The 24,194-nt window shown below is 47.0% G+C and overlaps 2 protein-coding genes across 2 annotated transcripts in view; both read left to right on the forward strand.

The window, feature by feature from the left end:
• LOC128422135 (dynein axonemal assembly factor 1-like) overlaps positions 1-1,855 on the forward strand; it is a 28,114-nt gene extending 26,259 nt beyond the window's left edge. The window contains exon 9 of the mRNA XM_053405741.1: positions 1,069-1,855. Within this exon, the coding sequence (XP_053261716.1) occupies positions 1,069-1,131 (63 nt within the window). The 3' untranslated portion in view covers positions 1,132-1,855. The remainder of the gene's footprint in view (positions 1-1,068) is intronic.
• Positions 1,856-11,757: 9,902 nt separating this feature from the next.
• Positions 11,758-24,194, forward strand: part of LOC128422132 (collagen alpha-1(XIV) chain-like) — a 71,619-nt gene continuing 59,182 nt past the window's right edge. Inside the window, exon 1 of the mRNA XM_053405736.1 lies at positions 11,758-11,863. The gene's annotated coding sequence lies outside the window, so the exon portion shown is untranslated. The remainder of the gene's footprint in view (positions 11,864-24,194) is intronic.

Here is a 24,194-nt window from a genome sequence, read left to right on the forward strand (position 1 = left end):
TGGCGAGACAGTCTGCAGGCAGGTAGGGTCTCAGCCTGCATACCAGATGGAGCTGGTAAACAGCTGCCCTGGACACAGAATTGACCTGTGCCTCCATGGACAGCTGTGAGTCCAAAATGACTCCCAGGCTGCGCACCTGGTCCTTCAGGGGCACAGTTGCCCCATTCAGGACCAGGGAGTCCCCCCCACCCGCCTGTCCCCCAAGAATAGTACTTCTGTCTTGTCAGGATTCAACCTCAATCCATTAGCCGTCATCCATCCTCCAACCGCTTCCAACCCTCAGAAAGTTCTTCCTGATGTTTAATCTTCCTTGATTTACCTTTGGAGAAACCTTAAGCAAGACCCTGGCACAAGAGCCCTCTACCCTCCTGTAAAGTAAAGGTAAAGGGACCCCTGACCATTAGGTCTAGTCGTGACTGACTCTGGGGTTGCGGCGCTCATCTCGCTTTACAGGCCGAGGGAGCCAGAGTACAGCTTCCGGGTCATGTGGCCAGCATGACTAAGCTGCTTCTGGTGAACCAGAGCAGCGCACAGAAATGCCATTTACCTTCCCGCTGGAGCAGTACTTATTTATCTACTTGCACTTTGAGGTGCTTTCGAACTGCTAGGTTGGCAGGAGCAGGGACAGAGCAACAGGAGCTCACCCCGTCGCGGGGATTCGAACCGCCGACCTTCCGATCAGCAAGCCCTAGGCTCTGTGGTTTAGACCACAGCATCACCCGCGTTCCTTTACCCTCCTGTAATATTCCTGCAATTCGTATTCAGAAGCGTTGCTGCATCCATCTGCAGAGGCGAAACATAGCCATCACGGTTGGTAGCCATGGATATAGCTTCCTGCACGATCTTGTCCAGTCCTCTTTTAAAGCCATCCAAGTTGTCGGCCATCACTGCCTCCGGTGGGAGGGCGTTCCACAGTTTAACCATGCAGTGAATGAATCAGTCCTTTCGTTCACCTGCCTTGAGAAAGTGCTTCTTCACACCTTGTTAACAAGACGGCGGTCCGTCCCTTTTGCCCTAGGATTCCCAGAGTGCTTGTAATGCGCCCATTTCACCTCTTCTCTACCACAGGTGGTGAACGCCGCTGCTCATCTCCTCTCGAATCTGCCGTGCTGTGTCTCCCCAACCATCTGAAGCCGTCTTCTCTGGGGATCTTGCCTTCTTCCATCAGTTGTTGGGTCTGGAATCCTGTAGCGTGTGCAGCTAGCTGCCTTGACAATCTTTCTCCAATAGGCCGTAGTCAACAGACACGCAAAAACCTTAGTTTGGATAATTGTTTTCATGCTCTCCTTTCTCCTTGCCCGGATAGATGCTTTGGGGTAGTTTTATTGCACGTGGTGATTTTAGGTGTCGTTGCTATTAAAGTTAACCATTGCTTAGCACCAAAGAAGAAGAAGAGTTTGGATTTGATATCCTGCTTTATCACTACCTGAAGGAGTCTCAAAGTGGCTCACAATCTCCTTTCCCTTCCTCCCCCACAACAAACACTCTGTGAGGTGAGTGGGGCTGAGAGACTTCAGAGAAGTGTGACTGGCCCAAGGTCACCCAGCAGCTGCATGTGGAGGAGCGGGGAAGCGAACCCGGTTCACCAGATTACGAGTCCACCGCTCTTAACCACTACACCACACTGGCTCCCGCTAAAGAGCGACTCAAGTGCAGGGGTTGCAAAGAGGACAGTCCCAGAGCCCAGACGCCCAAATTTGTGGAGGACAAAGCTGTCAGCGGCAGCTAGCTATGATGGCTATGTTCTGCCTTCTCAGTCGGAGGCAGGATGCATCTGAAGATGACTTGCTGGGAATGTGGGGAGTGTGCTGCTTTTGAACTCGGGTCCTGCTTCCCCTTAAAAGCATCTTGTCTGGCCAAAGCGAGAACAGGAGTCAGGAGTCAGAGTCAGTTGCAAGGACGGATGGTCCACGTCTTCCCACCCCTCTCTAAGGCTCCTCCTCTCCAGTTTTTTTTAGAAAAAAATATTATTTATTGAGTTTTCACAATGACCGGTCCCCACATCAAATGGGGCCCCTATTGCATGGTCCCGGATCCCAGTGTGGCTCCCGGTAGTATAGGCTAGCTTCGCCCTCCGCAGGCTGGATACCTGGAGGTCTCCGCCTACCTCAGCCAATCGCCCAATCCTGCCTGTGGAGGCGTTGCCAGGGGGTCAGCCCGGTGGGGGGAGGGACTGCCCTGCCCACACAACGGAAGGTGAATCTTACCTGCAAAGCGTCAGTTGGCTCTAGAGCTTCTCCCACCCTCAGCTAAGACTTCTTTTGCAGGTTAACCTTTTCTCCACAGGTACGCGGGCGCTGCTACGGCATGGTCGCTGTTGAAGGGCCGGGAAGGAATTCTCCTGCATTGGCAGGTTTGCCTTTGCCGTAGCAAAACATCACAACTTTGGCAGTTTCAGGCCTTGCGCGGAATCCTTTAGTCTTATCTTCCTAAATGGGGGGGGGGGTGTGAAGCGGTGACCCACGCCCCCCTTGTGGTGGTGATCCCAGGGTTCCCCATTAAGGGGGTCTTGAAGGGAGGCATTGGCCATACGCTGAGAGGTTGTCATTGCTTTCCCCTGCGACGGTGGCGAAATGGGGGGCGGGCTCTCTGCTTGAACATATGTTCTCCAGAGCCAGCCCAATCCCCACACATTCTGGATAACTCTGATGCCCCTCAGATCCCCGGCTGGGAAGGATAAACGCCCAATGCCTGAGCCAAGGTTTCCCTACACCTGAAACTTAATAAAGTTGTGGCCAATTTTAATCCCATAGCATGTTGTCTTGAGTCATTCTTCCACTTGGGGGTCGCCTGGGGTTGGGGGGACTCTGCCTAACCACACAAATAAAAAAAAACTTACAAATTTTTAATAAATTACTTTACCCACCATCTTCCTGTCCTCCCCTTCCATAGTTTCCATATTTACCCTTGAATGCTGCATATTTCACACATACTATCCAATACATCCATTTTAACCTATTTATCTTGATTATTAACGCTGTTGCTCATGTTTTGAGTCCTGCTCACATTTTCCTCTTGCTATAGTGGTTCTTTAAATACTCTGTAAAAGGTCTCCAGTCCTCAAAGGATTTTTTTGTCATTTTGGTCTCTAATCTTCACTGTCAATCTTGCTGGTTCCACATACTCTCCCAGGGTTTTCCCCCCAAACGCAACCAATCACTCCCCTACTCTTTTCATTTCTCTGCACATTCTGGGAGACCAGTGGGGAGGGGAGCTGGTCGCAGCAGGAGGGGGAGACTCCCTGGATACTTCAGCAGCCTGCCTTATATCTGCCTCTTGGCCCCCTTCTGCTTCTACCCCTGAGTTTGAACTGCTGTCTGCCAGAGCCTCTTCCTGCTCACTAAAACCTGTTGCTTCTTCAGCATTTGTTTTTTTTTATAATATTTTTTATTAAAAAGTTTTTATAACCACACAAACATAACATAAATACAACAAATACATAAACAAACAAAAACAGAAACACAACAAAAAACAAGTACCATTTCATATCTTACTTTCTTATACCTTTCTTCCCCGACTTCCTCATGCCTCCCTTTTCTGTATTCCAGATTCTTATCAATTACTCAGCAAATCTTCCCTTATTTTAATTTAGATTTAGGCTAATCTTCCTTATTCTCCTTGTCTTAACCATTACTAATAGTAACCATTTACTTTCCAGTCCAACATCATTCTAACTTTCATTAATTTTATAATATTTCTTTAGATAGTCCTTGAACTTTTTCCATTCTTCTTGCGCTGCTTCTCTTCCCTGGTTTCGGATTCTGCTCGTCATTTCTGCCAGGCCCATGTAGTCAATCACCTTCATCTGCCATTCTTCCAGAGTGGGTAGCTCTTGTGTCTTCCAGTACTTCGCAATGAGTATTCTTGCTGCAGTTGTAGCATACATAAAAAAAGTTATATCCGTCTTTAACACCCCTTGGCCGACAATACCCAAGAGAAAGGCCTCTGGTTTCTTAGGGAAGGTATATTTAAATACCTTTTTCAGTTCATTATAAATCATTTCCCAGAATGCCTTAATCTTCGGGCACGTCCACCAGAGGTGAAAGAATGTGCCTTCCTTTTCCTTACATTTCCAACATTTATTGTCAGGCAAATGGTAAATCTTTGCAAGCTTGACTGGGGTTATGTACCACCTATATATCATTTTCATAATATTTTCTCTTAAGGCATTACATGCCGTAAATTTCATCCCGGTGGTCCATAACTTTTCCCAATCAGCAAACAAAATATTATGACCAATGTCCTGAGCCCATTTAATCATAGTTGATTTAACCGTTTCATCTTGTGTATTCCATTTCAGCAGCAAATTATACATTTTTGACAAATTCTTAGTACTGGATTCTAACAATTCAGTCTCCAATTTTGATTTTTCCACCTGGAAGCCAATTTTACTGTCCAATTTGAACACTTCATTTATTTGGTGATAGTGCAACCAATCTCTCACCTTCCCTTTTAATTTCTCAAAACTCTGCAATCTCAGTTTGTCCCCTTCCTTTTCCAGAATTTCCCAATATCTTGGCCACTTCGACTCCATATTTAACTTTTTAACTGCCTTAGCTTCCATTGGCGACAGCCACCTTGGAGTTTTGTTTTCCAGCAGATCTTTATATCTGATCCAGACATTTAATAGTGCTTTTCTGACAATATGGTTTTTAAAACTTTTATGTGCTTTAACCTTGTCATACCACAAATATGCATGCCACCCAAAAATATTGTTAAAACCTTCCAAATCCAAAATGTCTGTATTTTCAAGAAGCAGCCAATCTCTTAGCCAGCAGAAAGCTGCCGCTTCATAGTACAGTTTAAAGTCTGGCAGGGCAAACCCCCCTCTTTCCTTTGAATCCGTTAATATCTTAAATTTAATTCTGGGCTTCTTGCCCTGCCAGACAAATTTAGATATATCTTTTTGCCACTTCTTGAAACAGTCCATTTTATCCATTATTTGTAATGCTTGGAACAAAAACAACATTCTTGGCAATACATTCATTTTTATAACTGCAATTCGACCTAACAAGGAAAGTTTCAAGTTTGACCAAATCTCCAAATCTTTTTTCACTTCTGTCCAAGTTTTTTCATAATTATCTTTAAATAGGTTCACATTCTTAGCTGTCATATTTATACCCAAATATTTCACTTTTTTAACCACATTCAACCCTGTCTTATTCTGAAACCTTTCTTTTTCAACCTGTGTTAAATTTTTCTCCAATACCTTAGTCTTTGACTTATTCAATTTAAATCCTGCCATTTGACCAAACTCTTGAATTATTTCCAAAACTCTTTTCGTGCTAGCTTCTGGCTCTTGTAATGTAAGTACTAGGTCATCTGCAAATGCTCTCAATTTATATTGTTTAGCTCCGACCTGAATCCCTTTAACCAACTGGTCCCTCCTAATCATATTAAGCAAAACCTCCAGGACCGATATAAAAAGTAGTGGGGAGATAGGGCACCCCTGACGTGTCCCTTTTTCAATCTTGAACTCTTCTGTAACCACATTATTTACAATTAATTTTGCTTTCTGTTCAGAGTATATTGCACCTATACCATTTTCAAACCCTTGGCCTACCCCCATCCCCCGGAGGTTCTTCAACATAAAACTCCAAGATATATTGTCAAAGGCTTTCTCGGCGTCCACAAATATCAGAACGGCCTTAGTGTTTATATTCACTTCCAACTTCTCCAAAATGTCAATTATATTCCTTACGTTATCCGACAAATGCCTTTTCGGGAGAAAGCCCGCTTGGTCCCCATGAATCTCCTCCATCAGAACTTTTTTCAATCTCTTTGCTAAAATATCAGCAAAGATTTTAATAATCCACATTTAGTAACGAGATGGGTCGGTAGTTCTTAAGTTGGGTCTTTTCAGTCTCTGTCTTTGGTATAAGCGTGATGTAAGCCTCACTCCACGTGTCTGGTGCCCTTCTCCCCTCCATTATCTCGTTGCAGACTTCCTTCAAAGGTTGTATCAACCCTTCCTTCAAAACTTTGTAATACTTGGAAGTCAGTCCGTCCGGTCCAGGAGATTTGCCCAACGTCATACTTTGAATGGCACCTTCTATTTCTTGTGCTGATATCTCCTGGTTCAAAATTGTCTTACTTTCCTGCGAAATCTTTTTCAGCCCATTTTTCTCGAGGAATTGTTGTATATCCATTTCTTTCTGCGGCCCTTGTGTGTACAGTTGTCTAAAGTAGCTCTGAAAACAGTTCCTAATTTCCACTGGGTTACATATATTCTTTCCTTCCACTTCTATGTTTGTTACCGTGTTGAGTTTTTGTCTCTTCTTTATTTGCCAAGCCAATAACTTGCCACATTTATCTGCAGATTCAAAAGTCTTTTGTCTCATTTGTTTAATTTTCCATTCTATTTCTTGATTCATCAGTTGCATATATTGTGTTTGATATAATTTAATTTCTCTTAAGATCTCTTGCGATTTTGGCTTCAATCTTAGTTTCCTTTCCCCTTCTTTTATCTTTTCCAAGATTTTCTCTTTCCTCTCATTTTGCTTTCTTTTCTTTAGTGTATTTTGTTGTATCAAAAACCCTCTCATCACGGCTTTACTTGCGTCCCATACTATTCTTTTTTCTACTTTAGTCCTTAAGTTAATTTCAAAATAATCTTTCAAAGTTTTTTGGGCCTTCTTACAAATCTCCTCGTCTCTAAGTAAGGTGTCATTCATTCTCCATGCTTCTTCAGCATTTGACACCTCCTCATCCCAGGCTGCTCCCTCTTATCCCTCTGACCCAATGCCGGATTTACGTATAAGCTAGACAAGCTATAGCTTAGGGCCCCACCTCTTGGGGGCCCCCAAAAAATTTAAAGGAAAAAACCACTGGATGTACATTTCCAAAATATAAGATAAAAAACAAATAAAATAAAACCTACATACAGCAATAGTGATTTGTGTTGTGTGTACTGTATGTGACATCCGCAGCCAGAATTTTAATTGCAACGTAATGGAAAAAATGAAATTACACCTACAAAGTCAGAATGGCAAGTTAAACTGTTAGAATATCTACAAATGGCAAAAATGACGGGGAGGGTAAGAGGGTATTCGATGCAAAAAGTAAACCAAGAATGAAATATATCCAAGGAGTACCTGAAAAGCTACTGTGACAGCAAAAACCTGGCAGATCTTCAATGAGTCTTGCAGTGTATAGACAATAGATGTATTTTTCTTTTTTCTTTTTCTTTTCATTATCAAGAAGATTTAAGAAAATAATATATTAATAGGATACTGTGTAAAATATAACAAGTGTAATTTAGGGCGGGGGGGTTGAGAACAATCGGAATTCTATTTTAGGTCTTTTTTAAAAAAATGTATTTTAAATTTTTCTGCAGTATGGGATGGGATGTGAATTGTAACGTGGTATATTGCTGAATAGTTTTGTGAAATATGTTAAATAAGGAATTCAATTTTTTAAAAAACACAGTGTTTTGTGTTGTGTAGGCTCCTATGATGTAAGTTATGGGCCCCGCCTGCTAGCCTGCACCGCACCCTAAATTATCACTGGTTTGATGATTTCTATATATAGGGTGCCTGCATTCTGCATGGACTGGTTGCATGGCAACATGTAGAAATGGCTTGAGACACCTATGAGGTCCATAAGTTACCATATAGCATATAAGGTAAAGGTAAAGGGACCCCTGACCGTTAGGTCCAGTCGTGGCCGACTCCGGGGTTGCGGTGCTCATCTCGCTTTACTGGCCAAGGGAGCCAGTGTACAGCTTCTGGGTCATGTGGCCAGCATGACTAAGCCGTTCTGGCGAACCAGAGCAGCGCATGGAAATGCCGTTTACCTTCCCGCCGGAGCGGTACCTATTTATCTAGTTGCACTTGTGTGCTTTCGAACTGCTAGGTTGGCAAGAGCAGGGACCGAGCAACGGGAGCTCACCCCGTCACAGGGATTCGAACCGCTGACCTTTTGATCGGCAAGTCCTAGGCTCTGTGGTTTAACCCACAGCGCCACCTGCATCCCTTATATAGCATACATTCAGCACAAAAAAACAGCGACAGTTTGTTGTTGACAAAGGATAGCTAGACATATCAAGGGCCCCATTACCTTCAGTAGCTTAGGGCCTCATCAAACCTAAATCCAGCCCTACTCCAACCACTCATCATCGTCCCACCACCATTCCCCGGGCTCTGAGCCTCCTTCTCCGGGGGGTTCCCCGTGTTGGGGTATTCCATTCCACCTTAAGGAACAGGCATGACTGTTGTGTGTCACATGTCTGTTTACACTCCAGCACAGCTTGCTGGGAACTTCCCTTTGTGTATAGCTTTTGCTTTTTGCTGCTTGCTTTGGACACGAAGGAGATCAGACATGTTTCCTTTTGTCCTGATGTACGCTGAATAAACTGCTTGTAAACATGCTCACACAGCCTCTCCTGCTGCTTCTTTTGTGTAGTGTTATCTTTGCTGAGTAGTGTGTTCTAGCTTCTGAAGCTCAGGTCGCAGATTCATGCTGGACCAAGGACTGGAGTTCACTCGGCACACCGGCTGGTGGGCTGGAGCCAGCTGGGGGCCTGCCAATTGCCCCCGTTTCCTTGGTTGCATGCCAACAACCTGGGGGTTCCTCAGCAGCTGGTGCCTCCTCTGCTTCCAGCCAGACCATGCTGGACCAGACCACCTTTAGCTTGAGATCCAGCAGGGCTCAGCAAATGGAAGCAAGGGGTGGGCAATTCGAACTGAAAATAAAACCCATCCCAACATGGGGAAGGGGACACGGGCAGCTTGCCTTCCTCCCATTGACTTCATCAAGGACATGCACAGCAAACATTCTCCCCTGCCTTTTGCCTCCCAGCACCTGGGATATAGCGGCCGCTGCAGCACAGCGTCTTTTGCAGAAGGGATGGGTAGCACTAGCAACACATTTCACCCCCTGCAAAGAAGCCAGGTGGAAATGCCAGCAGCTTGGCCAGCTGGAAGCCAGATGTGCATGCCATGTTACTCGTGGGAGATCTGTGTTTGGAGTTGTGCTGTGCTGAAATCTGCCCTCTAGTTTCTAGAAAGTTTCCTACTGCAGCATAAGAATATAAGAGCTCCTACAGTGATGGAGATAGGGACACGGGTGGCACTGTGGGTTAAACCACAGAGCCTAGGACTTGCCAATCAGAAGGTCAGCAGTTCAAATCCCCGCGACGGGGTGAGCTCCCGTTGCTCAGTCCCTTCGCCAGAAGTGGCTTAGTCATGCTGGCCACATGACCCGGAAGCTGTACGCCGGCTCCCTCGGCACGTAAAGCGAGATGAGCGCGGCAACCCTAGAGTCGTCCGCGACTGGACCTAATGGTCAGGGGTCCCTTTACCTTTACAGTGATGGAGAAATGCAATGACAAACCTAGACTGCGTCTTAAACAGCAGAGATATCATCTTGCCAACAAAGGTCCGTATAGTTAAAGCTATGGTTTTTCCCAGTAGTGATGTATGGAAGTGAGAGCTGGACCATAAAGAAGGCTGATCGCCGAAGAATTGATGCTTTTGAATTATGGTGCTGGAGGAGACTCTTGAGAGTCCCATGGACTGCAAGAAGATCAAACCTATCCATTCTGAAGGAAATCAGCCCTGAGTGCTCACTGGAAGGACAGATCCTTCCATGTTTCAGCTTGTCAATATCCTTCTTAGATTGTGGTGCCCAGATCTGGACACAGAACTCCATGTGTGGTCCGACTGAGGCGGAAGTCGTAGAACTGCAAGGTTGGGAGGGACCTTGAGTCATCTAGTCCAACCCTCTGCAATGCAGGAATCGCAATGCAAGAATCACAGCTCGCTTGGTTCGAGCACAGCTCAGGCTCCAGCTTCCTAAAGGAGCAGGACCTTTTTTTACGAAATGTATGCACTCACAACTTTTCTAAAAAAGAAAAATAAGAAACCACCTTGGCTGGCTGCCAGTTCTCCTCCCTCTTGCACCAGGGAGAAGAAAAGCTGAGGCTTAAAGTTGTCAAAGGGGCTTGTCAAAGCGAAACGGAGAGTGTCGAGATGCGGAGATAAACGGGGCTGCTGGAACATTTCTTGGTCCCATTCCAAGGGAAGCATTTTTCAAGCGTTTGAGCAATCAGCCATGTTTGAAAGCAATCAAGGGAAGTCGGGGGACGGGGGGAGGACAGGCAGGAGATGGGCCAGCAAACAAAGGCGCTGGTGGGAAATTGCCGCCAAGAGCAAACGACTCTCCATCTTAACAAACTTGAGGTTTGGAGAAAGGGAGTCTTGTTTGCCAGAAGGGCTGGATTCAAACACAACAAAACAGCCAGGCATGAAGGAATTTGGAATTCAGTATTTCAGAGAGTAGGGAGTATGTAACATTTAAAAAAGCCTATAATTTTGAAAGATCTTCTCAAGTAGAAATATAGCGTTTCAAGGAAGAGGTTTAGACTAAAATCTCTCTCCCTGATGTGCTCGCTTTCTGCTTGCAGGGAGGCTTAGGAAAGAACAAGAGGGAGCATTTGAGCCAGTGTGGTGTAGTGGTTAAGAGCGGTGGACTTGTAATCTGGTGAACCGGGTTCGTGGCTCCACTCCTCCACATGCAGCTGCTGGGTGACCTTGGGCCAGTCACACTTCTCTGAAGTCTCTCAGCCTCACTCACCTCACAGAGTGTTTGCTGTGGGGGAGGAAGGGAAAGGAGAATGTTAGCTGCTTTGAGACTCCTTCGGGTAGTGATAAATTGGGATATCAAATCCAAATTCAAAATTCCCCACATTACTGTGGTACACAGTCCACTCCATCACTGTATTGTTGTTGTTGTTTAGTCGTGTCCGACTCTTCGTGACCCCCTGGACCAGAGCACACCAGGCCCTCCTGTCTTCCACTGCCTCCCGCAGTTTGGTCAAACTCATGCTGGTAGCTTCGAGAACACTGTCCCACCATCTCGTCCTCCGTCGTCCCCTTCTCCTTGTGCCCTCCATCTTTCCCAACATCAGGGTCTTTTCCAGGGAGTCTTCTCATGAGGTGGCCAAAGTCTTGGGGCCTCAGCTTCAGGATCTGTCCTTCCAGTGAGCACTCAGGGCTGATTTCCTTAAGAATGGATAGGTCTGATCTTCTTGCAGTCCATGGGACTTTCAAGAGTCTATTAATATTAATAATCTTAATAATATTATTATTGTTATTATTAAGGCCCGAACCAATGGATTAAAGTTCCAAGAAAGGAGATCCGACTAAACATCAAGGAGAATTTTCTGACAGCAGGAGCCGTTGGGCAGTGGAACGGGCTCCCTTGGAACGTGGCGGACGCTCCTTCATAGGAGGTTTTTAAGCAGAAGTTGGACAGCCTTCTGTCGGGGCTTCTTTAGCTGCATTGCAAGGGGTTGGACTAGATGACCTCTGGCGTTCCCTTCCAGCGCCGTGATTCACCCTCCCTCCCTCCCTCTTTCCCTGTCCCTCAGGTGTTTGATGGCTGCTCCGTTCAGGGGGCTGTTCTTGCTGAGGAATTCCACAACGCCGACTGTTATGGATGTGTTTTGCCCATGAGGTATATGGGGGGGGGCCTTGCCTCCCTCTTGCATTCCTTATTGCAAGCATCACAAGGAGAAATGGGACCACTGCAAAAAAAAAAGCCTGCCTGACAGCCAGGAATCAAAGAATAAGCCCCATGGCAGCCCCTCCTCCTCCTCCCTCACAACTTTCCCCCAACTCTCTGCTCAGAGTTTGGGGGTCTTTTTTCGCTCTTCTTGCTGACACGGGAACTGCAGCCGCTTGGCGATTCTTGCAGGAACAGCCTGGTCTGCCTGCAGCTTGGATGGTGTTTTATTATTGAAAAAGACCCAGAGGATCGAGCCCTTGGCCTCTGGGACAGACGAAGCCACTGGACAAGGTTTTGCTGTTCATAGTGTTTTATCGCTACAGCGGCCAATGATGCACTCACAAGCTCAGAGCAGGTAAGTGGTGCTAATATCGCCTTTAGCAGCGCCCAGTTTGCGTGCTTTCTTTCTCGACTCACTCCCAGCGAAGCAAATCGCCGCATTTTAGAAGTAGGAATTGGGGACGGGGGGGTAGAAAATTGTTTCAGCGTGCTTTCAAAGGAAAGCCTGCTTAATTCACACTACGCGAGCCAAAACACGCCGTGCTTTGACATTCGCGTTTCTCCAGATTTTGCAGTGCCGTTCTCCAGTGAAGGAAGGTGTACAAAAATGCATGTAACAGGGTAAAGAATGCATAGAAATTCATATAATCGTGAAAATAAGATAGAGAAAATGCATCTTGTTAGGGGAAAGGGCTTTGCAGAAATGTGCATGTTACGCAAAATTCTGCGCACAGAAATGTGAATGTTAGGATAAATTCACAACAAAATGCTGGCAGATTTCCAGCATGAGTTGTTGGTTGTTGTTGTTTTAAAAAATGCAAACTGGTGTGGAAATGTGGAGGACTGATAGGACAAATGAGAAACTCGGAGGAACAAAAATCTACAGATTCACCAACCCCAGGACTAAAGGCGAGATCTTATTAGCCCCTATTTGTTTCACAAGGGAGTTATGCACAGGGTTAAATCTCCTGTTGAAATCTGTGCGGCTTTAACACTGTAATTCTGCACAGGGGAAACAAGTCCCCATTGTCACCAATGAGACTTTTGTCACTTGCTATCTTCTGCAACCTACCGCATCTCTCCTCAGAAGTACACCCTACTGTTTTGAAAGGGGTTTACTCGCTTGTTAAGCTACAGGGTTTCCCCCTGAAAGTGCAAGACTTTGGTGGGATTTTGTTGTTGGCTGTTTGTGCTAGCCTATGCAAAGCATCCTGATTGGTGCCAGTTGGTGGCAATAATAATAACAGTAATAACTTATTATTTATACCCTGCCCATCTGGCTGGGCTTCCCCAGCCACTCTGGGTGACTTCCAACAAAATATTTAAATACAGTAATGCATCAAACATTAAAAGCTTCCCTAAACAGGGCTGCCTGTTTTAGATGTCTTCTAAAAGTGGTAGTTGTTTTTCTCTTTGACATCTGGTGGGAGGGCGTTCCACAGGGCGGGCGCCACTACCGAGAAGGCCCTCTGCCTGGTTCCCTGTAACTTGGCTTCTCGCAGCGAGGGAACCGCCAGAAGGCCCTCAGAGCTGGACCTCAGTGTCTGGGCAGAACGATGGGGGTGGAGACGTTCCTTCAGGTATACTGGACTGAGGCCATTTAGGGCTTTAAAGGTCAGCACCAACACTTTGAATTGTGCTCGGAAATGTACTGGGAGCCAATGTAGTTTAACGGATGGTTTTTGGATACGATGGAGATGTAAAAGATTTAGATTATTATAAAAGATGCAAGAGGAAATGGCTAACAAGAAGACCCACAAAGGGGAGGAGGGGACTCCAGGAGATTTTTTTGGAATCTCGTGTTTATGTTGTATGTTGGATATGTGATTGTAAAAGTGTAATTTGAAAAATGAACAAAAAAGAATTCCAAAGCTGTGGATTTTCACAGGACATGAAATTGCTTTACTGAAACTTGCACACACACACACACACACACACACACACACACATCCCTGTGCACAGAGGAATGTTTGATATCTGCCCAATTCAAGATCTGGGTGGGATGAGAGGAAGAGCCTTCTGAATAACCTTCCATGACTTTGCTGCTCGCAGGCGTCTGGGTCATTAGTATGCAAATAATGTCAGGGTTGGGCCAAGAATGTAGGCCTGTAAACCTCACACACCTTGTCTGGGTATCGCCCAGTTCCACCTGCTGCAAATTGGGAATGTTCTGCTGCTGGACCTAAATTTCATTGCCTCTCACATAACACTAGAGCTCACACAGACATCCCATAAAAGCTGAATGCTGGGGAAGATAACAAGAAAGTACAACTTCACACAGCAGTTAGTTAACCTGCGGAACTCCCTCCCACAGGAGAACCTGCATGGTTAACAACCTAGAACCTTTAAAAGAGGATGAGGGAAATTCATAAAGGATAAGGCTATCAAGGAACATAAGGACATAAGAAGGGCCTGCTGGATGAGGCCAGTGGCCCATTTGGTCCAGCATCCTCAACTCACAGTGGCCAACCAGATGCCCGAATGGGAAACCCGCAAGCAGGATTCGAACACAAGACCCCTCGCTCCATGGCCTCTAGCAAGTGGTTGGCAAGGGCTGATGGGAGTTGTAGTCCAAAACATCTGGGGGGGGCATTCAGGTAGGAAAAGGTAGGCCTATAGAGCTTGATTCTCCTCCTTGATCTTATGAAGAAATGCAGAGTGGGTGCTTTCTTGTGAGTAGTGGATGTTGGAGAATGAAAACAAAGTGGTAGTAGTAGTAGTAGTAGTAGTAATAATAGTAATTATTATTATTATTATTATTATTATTATTATTATTATTATTATTGTTGTTGTTGTTGTTGTTGTTATTATTATTTATACCCTCCCCTCCCCAGCCAGAGCCGGGCTAAGGGCGGCTAACACTAATAAAATCACAGTAAAAACATAATAGGGGAAAAAGAAAAAGAAAACCCAATTTAAAATACAGGTTGAAATGCAATTTAAAATGCAGCCTCATTTTAAAATAGCCAATAAATCAAGACCATAGGGGAGGGAAACATAAGGGTCCGACTGAGTCCAAACCAAAGGCCAGACAGAACAGCTCTGTCTTGCAGGCCCTGTGGAAAGATGTCAAGTCCCGCAAGGCCCTAGTCTCTTGTGACAGAGCGTTCCACCAAGTCGGGGCCAGTGCTGAAAAGGCCCTGGCCCTAGTTGAGACCAATCTAACCACCTTGTGACCTGGGACCTCCAAAATGTGGAGTGGAAATCGCTTTTTCTGTTTATTTGTCTCGTGTCCGGAACAGAAATTAATCCAGTAAATACGACCAGTTGCTTACAAGATAGGTGACTGATGCTGTTGCATAGCTCTGCCTTTCATAGTGTTTCTTTTGCATTGAAATGACCGTGAATAATAATAAGGAAAGCAGAGCAAGACGTTTGGCCTTAGCTGTCAACCGTCCCTTATTTGGCGGGAAACTCCCTTATCCCGGTGCCGTTTCCTGCTGCTGTCCCGGATTGATGATGTCCCTTAAATTTCCCGGGTTTCATGCTCGCCCAGCTCAGGAGGGAAGCAGCGGCTCGGGGTCCTCTGCCTCGAGAGAGAGCGCACACGAGCTGCCGCATCTCCATCTCTCCCTTTCCCCCCCTCAGGGGTGCGCCGTGAGGAGATGGGTGGTGGCGGGCGGGCAGGCAGCCCCTCTCTTGCGAGACTTCTGCACTGCCAGGGGAAGCCGGGGGTGGCAGTGGCCGTGGTGGCTGAGGAGGCAGCCTGCGGGAGGAGGAAGAGGATGGGATGGGGAGGGATGCAGAAGGGCAGCGCTTCAGCCACCATGGCGCCGCAACTGCTTCATGCCAGGCTTGCGGGCGGCGTGGGCAGGAGTCTTCCTCCTTCCCTCCCTCTCTCTCTCTCGGGCGGGGAAGGGCCGATGGAACTCCTCGCACCAGGATAACGGCAGCCCCGACGTGCTGCTTAGCATCCCCTCCAACCAGTGCAGCATCTTAATGTAGTGATTTCTCCCTCTGCATCCCTTTCATAACTCTATTTTTATAAATCATTTGTCCATCCACAGTTCAAATTTTTACTACAAGTTTTCTGTCAATCCTACCAATGTATGTAACTCTTTCCAATAGCTTTTCAAATAAATTATAAACTTTCCCCCTTCTTTATTAAAGAGGTCCTCTTCCTGGTTTTTAATTCTGTCTGTAAGCTTTGCCATCTCGACGTCATTCATCAGTTTCGTCTGCCACTCTTTGGTCGGAGTTGTAGACCCATCTAGTCCAACCCCTGCAAAACACAGTCAGTCACAGCAAAAGCAGCATGGCTCCATCAGTGGCGGATGTATGCATAAGCTAAGCAAAATCCCTTATTTTGGCTGCTGATCCCTTACTTTCGAGGCTGCTGGTCCCTTATTTTTAAATCTGTAAGTTGACAGCTATGCGTTTGGCACCAGCTTGGCTGAAGAAGTTGCCGGAAGGAGGCGTATAAGACGTTATCCAACCATCTTAAGGACTCCATTCTGGATTTTTGTAGGGCTTACTCTTTACTTCTCCCAAAGATATTCCACAAGGCAGAGGAGATCTAGGACCAGAGTTTTCTTTCTACCCCTCCCCTAACACCCCATGCACCTCTTTATGTAACTAATTATGTGAATTCAATAATTCCATAAGTAATCTCATTTCTCCGCAGCGGACAAGGTAGTTTTGGACATGTTGCATTGCGGGGGGTTCAGGGCCGGATTTCGGTTTAATGAGGCCCTAAGCTACTGAAGGTAATGGGGCCCTTTATATGTCGGGCTGCCCTTTGTCAACAACAAATGGTCACTGTTCTTTTGTGTTGAATGTATGCTATATGGTAATTTATGGACCTAATAGGTATCTAAAGGTAAAGGTAAAGGGACCCCTGACCATTAGGTCCAGTCGTGACCGACTCTGGGGTTGCGGCGCTCATCTCGCTTTATTGGCTAAGGGAGCCGGCATACAGCTTCTGGGTCATGTGGCCAGCATGACTCAGCCGCTTCTGGCGAACCAGAGCAGCGCACGGAAACGCGTTTACCTCCCTGCCGGAGCGGTACCTATTTATCTACTTGCACTTTGACGTGCTTTTGAACTGCTAGGTTGGCAGGAGCAGGGACCGAGCAACGGGAGCTCACCCTATCGCGGGGATTTGAACCGCCGACCTTCTGATCGGCAAGCCCTAGGCTCTGTGGTTTCTTGCATCCATAGTGTCAACCCAATATCCCCAGCAGTGCATTTTACAGTGTGCCAAGGAGAGGGCCTCTTTAAAAGCGCTTCCTTCAGCTGTTCTGTGCTGCCAACTGGGGCATATCTCCCAGGGGGAGAAGTGAGTGTGGGCACCCCGTCCCCGAAATCTGGATTCTTGCCCTGTCTGTTTGAGAGCTGTGTTGCTAATTTCCTCCAGCCTCGCTTTCCAAAGATGTCTTTCCAAGATTCTGCCCTGGCTTGTTCCAGCTGTTTAGCCTGGACGGGTGCCAGAAGTCATTCTTCTCCAGATAAAACAGCAGAAAGGGCTCTTTGTGTGTTTCAATGGCATATTAAGAAAAGGTGAGACCGGTCTTTCCAAAGCTGAAAACACTCTCATTCAAGGCACATTCAACAGAGCCCAGGCTTAATCCCCTGCCTGGCAATAAGCAAAAGGGGACAAATTTATGAATGGCCAATGCAGCTTTCTGCAGAACCCCATATTTTGCTCCGTATCGACATGGCTGGCACCGGGAGAGAAAGCCTTGAGTGGAAACATCTGGGGAATGGCATCCTCGAGATCTGTTTGCTAATGTGAGAAGTGGGTCGCTGATTGAATAGAGGCCCGCCAGATTTGTTAGATTGGAAACAAATTTGAAAATGAATTAAAGTTGGGGTGTGTGTGTGCTATGAACGCAGCTGGCAGCGTTTTATGGGTGTGCAAAGAGATGGGTAGGAAAAGAAAACTGAACGCTGCTTTGGCCGATACGAGTTTCAGGTGTGCAAGGCAGTGGCAGTGGGGGGATGGACATACGGGGGACGGGACGATGACGACTGAGCAGAAATGCCCCCTTGTCACTTCTTCAGGTAGTCATTAAGTTGGGGAAGGGGCTTCAGGAGGTGAATAAAAAGTGGAATGAAAGCTGTCACGCTGGTGCTCTTGGCAAGTGGTTGCAGATCACACACACACACACACACACACTGCCACTGTGGCACAGAATAATAGAATTGTAGAATGGGAAGGGACCCCCAGGTCATCTAGTCCAACCCCACGCAGTGCAGGAATTGCAATTAAATAATTCCTGACAGATGGCCATCCAACCTCTGTTTAAATGCCCCCATTGAAGAACCACCTTCCATGGGAGTCCGTTCCGCTGTCAAACTGTCTAAAATTAGCTTCTTCTTTATCAGAATCTGCTTTCTTGTAATTTGAATCCATTGGTTTGGTTCGTCCCCTCTGGAGCAGCAGAAGACAAGCGCGCTCCATCTTCCATTGGACAACCCTTGAGATATTTTAAGATGGCTCTCGTATCTCCTCTCAGTCTTCTCTTTTCCAGGCTTAACATAGAATAATAGAGTTCGAAGAGACCACAAGGGCCATCGAGTCCAACCCCCTGCCAAGCAGGAAACATACCCAGCTCCTTCAACCATTCCTCATAAGGCGTGGTTTTCAGACCCTTGATCATCTTGGTTCCCCCCTCTGCACACATTCCAGCTTGTCAACGTGCTTCTTAAATTGTGGAACCCAGAACTGGACACAGTATTCCAGATGGGATCTGACCGAGGCAGAATACCATCGCTTCCCTTGATTGGGACTCTACAGTTCTGTTGATGCAGCCTAGAATAGCATTAGCTATTTTTGCTGCTGCATCACACTGTTGACTCATGTTCAGATTGTGGTCTACTAAGACCCCAAGATCCTTTTCACGTGTACTGCTGACAAGCCAGGTGCCCCGCTCCCAATTATTTATATTTGTACAGCTTGTTCTTCCTGCCTAAGTGTAGAACCTGACATTTGACCCAACTGAATTTCATTCTGTTAGTTCTGGTCCAGCCGTCCAGTCTGTTAAGGTCATCTGGAATCTTGATTCTATCTTTTGAGGTTTTAGCTGCCCCTCCCTGGTTTGTTGTCACCTGCAGATTTGATGAGCAAGCCTTCAGTTCCTTCATCCAAGTCGTTTATGAAGATGTTGAACAAGGACCAATGAGCTCAGCTTCTCTTTGAAAGACTGGTGAGATTCATTGTTCCAGTTGGGCAGGGATTCTTCCAGGCTTGACTGAAATGCTAATCTGAAATTGTTTCCTTCTTCTTCTAAACTTGGACCAAAGAGTTGTTTCGGTGGTGGTGTGCTTTTGCATTCAGGCGCAACAATAGATACTGGGGCCAAAGAATGAGTTGATGAGATGGAGGAGTTGCCAGTCAGGTCCTGCTTAGTCGGTGCCTCCGAACGTGCCTTGGCAAGTTTGCTGGGGGTGCTGGATTACAAAGCCAGGCTTTCAATCTTCTTTTATTGACCAGACCTTGTCAGGAATTCTCACTCACATACACCTTGTTCTTTCTTCTTAACATTGCTAGGCAGTTTGTGGCCTCTCCAGAAGTGGATTGACAGCCATTTGCAAACAAATACCGTATTTTTCGCTCCATAAGATGCACTTTTTTCCTCCTAAAAAGTAAGGAGAAATGTCTGTGCGTCTTATGGAGCGAATGTGTGGGCCCAGGAGCCGAATTGCCCTGGGGCAAAAAGCAGATCGTGCTTTTTTTTTTTTTTAGAAAGAGGGAAGGGGGTGTTGAAACGAAGCCATTGAGCAGCTGGTCGGCAAGTGATCAGAGGGAGATAAGGGACTCTAGAGATAAAGGAGGCTGCCTGGGAGGGGGGAGGTAAAGACAGCGAACTTGCAAGGAGAGGAGTCAGGAAGATTAAATAAATGAGGAGAGAAATTAGAAGAAAAGGAGGAGCAAAAAAAGTGCTCCAGCTAAGGAAAAGACACTAAGGCAAACAAGGGGGAAGGGAGTGTTGAAACAAAGCCGCTGAGCAGCTGATCGGCAAGCGATCGGGAGGGAGATAAGGGACTCTAGAGATAAAGGAGGCTGCCTGGGAGGAGGGAGGTAAAAGCACATGGATCCTCAGGATTTTTACATTGGGTCACCCCAAATTCACCATCAGATCACACAGCATGTCCATGGCTACAGCCTGCACCAAAAGAACTACACATCCACTGTTTCGTGGGGCAGCAATGGCACAAAAACGTGGTTACAATGCATGGATCCACATGGATCCTCAGAATTTTTGCATTGGGTCACCCAAAATTCACCATCAGATCACATAGCATGTCCATGGCCTAGCTAGCAAGGCCAGAGCTCAGGGATGATGGGAGTTGTAGTCCAACAACATCTGGGGACCCACAGGTTGAGAACCGCTGAAATAGATGAATGCAGGGGAGCTTTCCTAAAGGGGTGTGTGCTCAGTCCCCAAAACAGAGTGTAGGGAATATCATGGAAATGTAAGAATGCATCTTGACCCTGCATTGCATTTCCAGTAAACCCTGCTCCACTTAGAAGCTTATGAGCGGGGCATGAAGACAAAACCAGGAGCATAAAAACACAAGCCCAGATCAATGAAAGTCCTTAACACAGCACATAGTTAAACTGTGGAACTGCGGGAGGCAGTCATGACCATTAACTCAGATAGCTTTAAAAGAGGTTAGTACAGATTCATGGAGAAAGCTATTAATAGCTACTAGTCCTGATGGCTATGCTCTACCTCCACAGTCGGAGGCAGATGTGCCAACTCTAGGGGCCGAGATGTCTTTAACCCCTTGTATATTTGTTGGAGGGATGTGGGTGGCGCTGTGGTCTAAACCACTGAGCCTAGGGCTTGCCAATCAGAAGGTTGGTGGTTCGAATCCCTGTTGCTCGGTCCCAGCTCCTGCCAACCTAGCAGTTCGAAAGCACGCCAGTGCAAGTAGATAAATAGGTACCACTGTGGCAGGAAGGTAAACGGCGTTTCTGTGCACTGCTCTGGTTTGCCAGAAGCGGCTTAGTCATGCTGACCACATGACCCGGGAAAACTGTCTGTGGACAAATGCAGGCTCCCTCAGCCAGTAAAGTGAGATGAGCGCCGCAACCCCAGAGTCGATCACGACTGGACTTAACTGTCAGGGGTTCTTTACCTTTTTATATTTGTTGGAAGGGGGCCGGGCTTTGCAGCATCAGTGGCCAGCTCCTCTAGAGTGCTCAGCCTCCTCTGGGGCTTTTTCCAAGCAAGCAGAGACTGTGCCTATATGTAGCCAACTTCTCTTCCACCCTTTTCATGCCTCTTCTGGTTCTGGGAGACAAGTGGGGAGGGGAGCTTGTCGCGGCAAGAGCGGGAGAGACCCATGACTCTTCACTGGCCGAACTCATCTTTGCTTCTTGGTCTCCTTCCTCTTCCTGCTTCAGCTTCTGCCTTTGATTCTGGACTTCTCTCTTCCACAGAGTCTCCCAGCTCACCAAGCCCTGTTACCTCTACAGCCTCTGACACATCCTCTTCCCAGTCTTCTCCCTCCAACCACTCACCATCGTTCCACCACCACTCCCCAGGCTCTGAGCCTTCTTCCCTTAGGGGGCTCCCCAACCGGTTCCTCCCACCATTCCTCTGCGTCCAACCAGTCCTTGACCGCTAGGCTGAGAGGCAGGGACTGGACTGAGGTCACCCAGCGAGCTTCATGGCTGAGTGTGTTTTTGAATCCTGTCCTCCCAGATCCTAGTCTGTCACTCTAACCACTACACCACACTGCCTTCTCATGTCCTTTGGGACAGCAGGGAGAGAGGTCTTCCCCGAACACAGGGTATTATTGGAGCTCTTGTTCCCCTCCTCCTTCTGTTCGTTCCAGCGCAGGATCCAAGCAGGCAGCCCAGAAACCAGCTCGGGGCAAATTTGTGCATGATCACATCCTCTCAGCAAACGCAGCTGTCAGCTTGAGTGAGTGGAAATGTCATTTTTACAATCAACCCCGGAGCCACGATTCAAGCGATTCTATCCGACTTAGTTATTTGCGTTCGCTCTCCAGTGGAATAAAAAAAAACCTTGTGTGGGATTTGCCGGGCCTGGGATTCAGGCTCGGTCTGCTTGAAAGCCAGGAGAGAATATTCTGGCAGATCTTGAGGCTGCCACACACACCCTCGATTTTCTCCCCAGGCGAATGCTCCACAGGTGCTCCCGCTGACGAAAGCGTGCACCTGGTTTGCAAACAAGATGGCGGCCTGTCGCAGCCTGTGCATAACTCTAGCCTTTTGTCTCTGGATTCCAGACGCAAGCTTTTGCCTACCTGTTGCCAGCTGTTCTGGCTGGGGCTGAGGGAAGTTGTAGTTCAAAACATCTGGAAGTCACCAGGGTGGTGAAAGCTGCTCTAAACACAGCTGGTGAGGAGGACCCGACTATCAATGGCTGCTAGCCAGCGTGACTGCGGACACTATCAGAGACAATATGTCTCTGAATTCCAGTTGTTGAGAATCGCAGATGGAGAGATTTCTGCTGTTGCTTTCAGGACCTGCTGTTGGGATTCCTGCTGGGATATCTGGTTAGCCACTGAGAAAGCCACTTCCGCCCTTTGGAGGAGGTGGAGTTGCGGGCTTCACGGCCCAGCCCCGCGCAATTGGGGGGATTCCCAGCCGTGTCACTCCCTGGCCAGCCAATCAGCTGGCTCTGGGGGTGTGGCCTGCCTTATTTAAACCAGGACGCGGCTGGGGATCTCCCTCTTTTCCCGCCGGCCAGCTGTTCCTGCTTTTCCCACTGTCCAGCCCTATAAGGTTTTCGTTCCTTGACCTTGCTATGGACCTTGGTTGGTCGCCGTTGAGGGGCCTGGTAGGAATTTTTCCACTTGGCAAATTGGCACCAGCTACTTGGTTTTCGCCTATCTCATAGCAAATCATCACAACTTTCTTGGCATTGGCATTTAGCCATTGGTATACTTCTGTAGTTGGGAGAGGGAAGGTAATGCCATCACCTGCCACACATATTGAAGGGTAGTTCGATAAAGGATTCCGGGGTGTGTGGCCCTGTCCGAAGCCTGGGGAGGTGGGGGCCTAAGTCACACCCCCTATCGGTGACCCTGGGGGAGTTCCTAGTTGATGTGCATCAGGAGGACTCCCGCTACTGGTGGTTAACCCTTCCCGGACTTCTAGCGGACAGGCTGAAACCGGATATAGTCGGTTAGGACCAATGCCAAAGCCAATACCACTCATCACCTATAACCAATAAAGTTGTGGCCTTATTTAGCCCATTAACCTTCATAATTGTGTCATGTGCCATTATTTCCACTGGGGGGTGGGAACTCGCCACACAACCGAGTGTTAGACTAGATGGGTCTTTGTCTAGCAGGACAAATTCAGCATTTTTGGACTAAGCCTTGGGATAGGGGTAGGCTTGTGGTTTCTTCTTCCGCCGCTCTTAAAGAGTCATGGCACAAAATGTTTGAAAACAATCTTAACTACAACGGACTAACTGTAAGGAAGTCGCCCAAGGTAAGGATATTCTTCAAGGTACAACATGGCTGCCTTGTGGGATATATTCGGGAGGAGAAAAGACTAAAGAGTAAATCGTACACAAATGAGGAGTGGAGTCCCTAAGGCAGTTGGATGGCTCCTTGTATGCCCCCTTCTGGCAACTCCTGTAGCCAAGCTGGTGCCAAACGTCTTGCTCTGCTTTCCTTTGGACCACATCAGCCAGGCCGAGATGGGGGTCTTGTCATCTGGGCATCCCTGGACCCTCCAGACACACTGCCCAGGTTTGCACCCCAGGGAGGTCACTTTGGTGCTGCTGATGCAGCAAAAATAATGTGGGAAGCAGGAGTTACAAGTGTCTCTGCAGCCACAGCAGCTGCTGTGAGTCTTCAGCAATTGGGCTTCGCCCCCAGAGGCACACTACGTTGTCTCTCGAGACAGACGGGTGCCAACAAATCTGTTCCGGAGTTTCTGCCAGCCCTCCCGAGAAGTTATTTTTGGATAGGAGAGAGGGAAAGGAGGTTTTGCTGAGCAAGCAGAGGTTGCTGAGTGAATGGAACAGCTTGGTTGGATGCAGCCTATTACACCAAGGGAAACTTAATGGGTAATATTAAAATACTTTCAGAGAAGTTTGCACTAAGATGCAGATGGATTTTCACGAGGATTAAAAAGTCTTAAGCTTGCACTTAAGACCAGGAAAGTGAGAGAAGTTGAAATGGCTAAATTTGTGCATCTCTACCAAGTCAATTCTATGAACAAGCTAAACTCTTAAAACTTGAGAATGTTTGCACCATCCCTGGATTAATGCTGCATTGCTGCTATCCTCCCTTTGGCTGAAAGATTTGGTGTTCTTCTTTTAAAGAAATGTTTTTAATGAGTTTTCAATGAGTGTTTCTCAAATGCTAAAGATCTGGTTCTGTTCTCTCGCAGCTGACTTCACTTGGGAGCAAAGCGTACTCAGGCCAACATAACATTATATAGGGTGTCAGGGTGACTTTTACAGAGCCCTATAAAAACAGAGAGAAAGCTGCCCCCAATAACCATTTGCAAGGAGCAATAAAAGATCAAGGGCATTGCTCAGATGCCATCTGAAGCCCTTCTGTTTATTGAAATGGTTCCCATTCCCCAACAGATTTTGCTTTTCATTTTTTTTGCAACTCTTAAAATGCCCTTCCCTTTTGCCGCGATGGAAGCTGAAACAATAGAGGGCACCTTAAAGATTTATTACGGCATAAACTTTTGTGGGGCAGAGTTTGCCTTGTCAGATGCATGAAGTAGTCATCTGAGT

This window comes from Podarcis raffonei, chromosome 10, assembly GCF_027172205.1.
Source record: "Podarcis raffonei isolate rPodRaf1 chromosome 10, rPodRaf1.pri, whole genome shotgun sequence".
Taxonomy (NCBI): domain Eukaryota; kingdom Metazoa; phylum Chordata; class Lepidosauria; order Squamata; family Lacertidae; genus Podarcis; species Podarcis raffonei.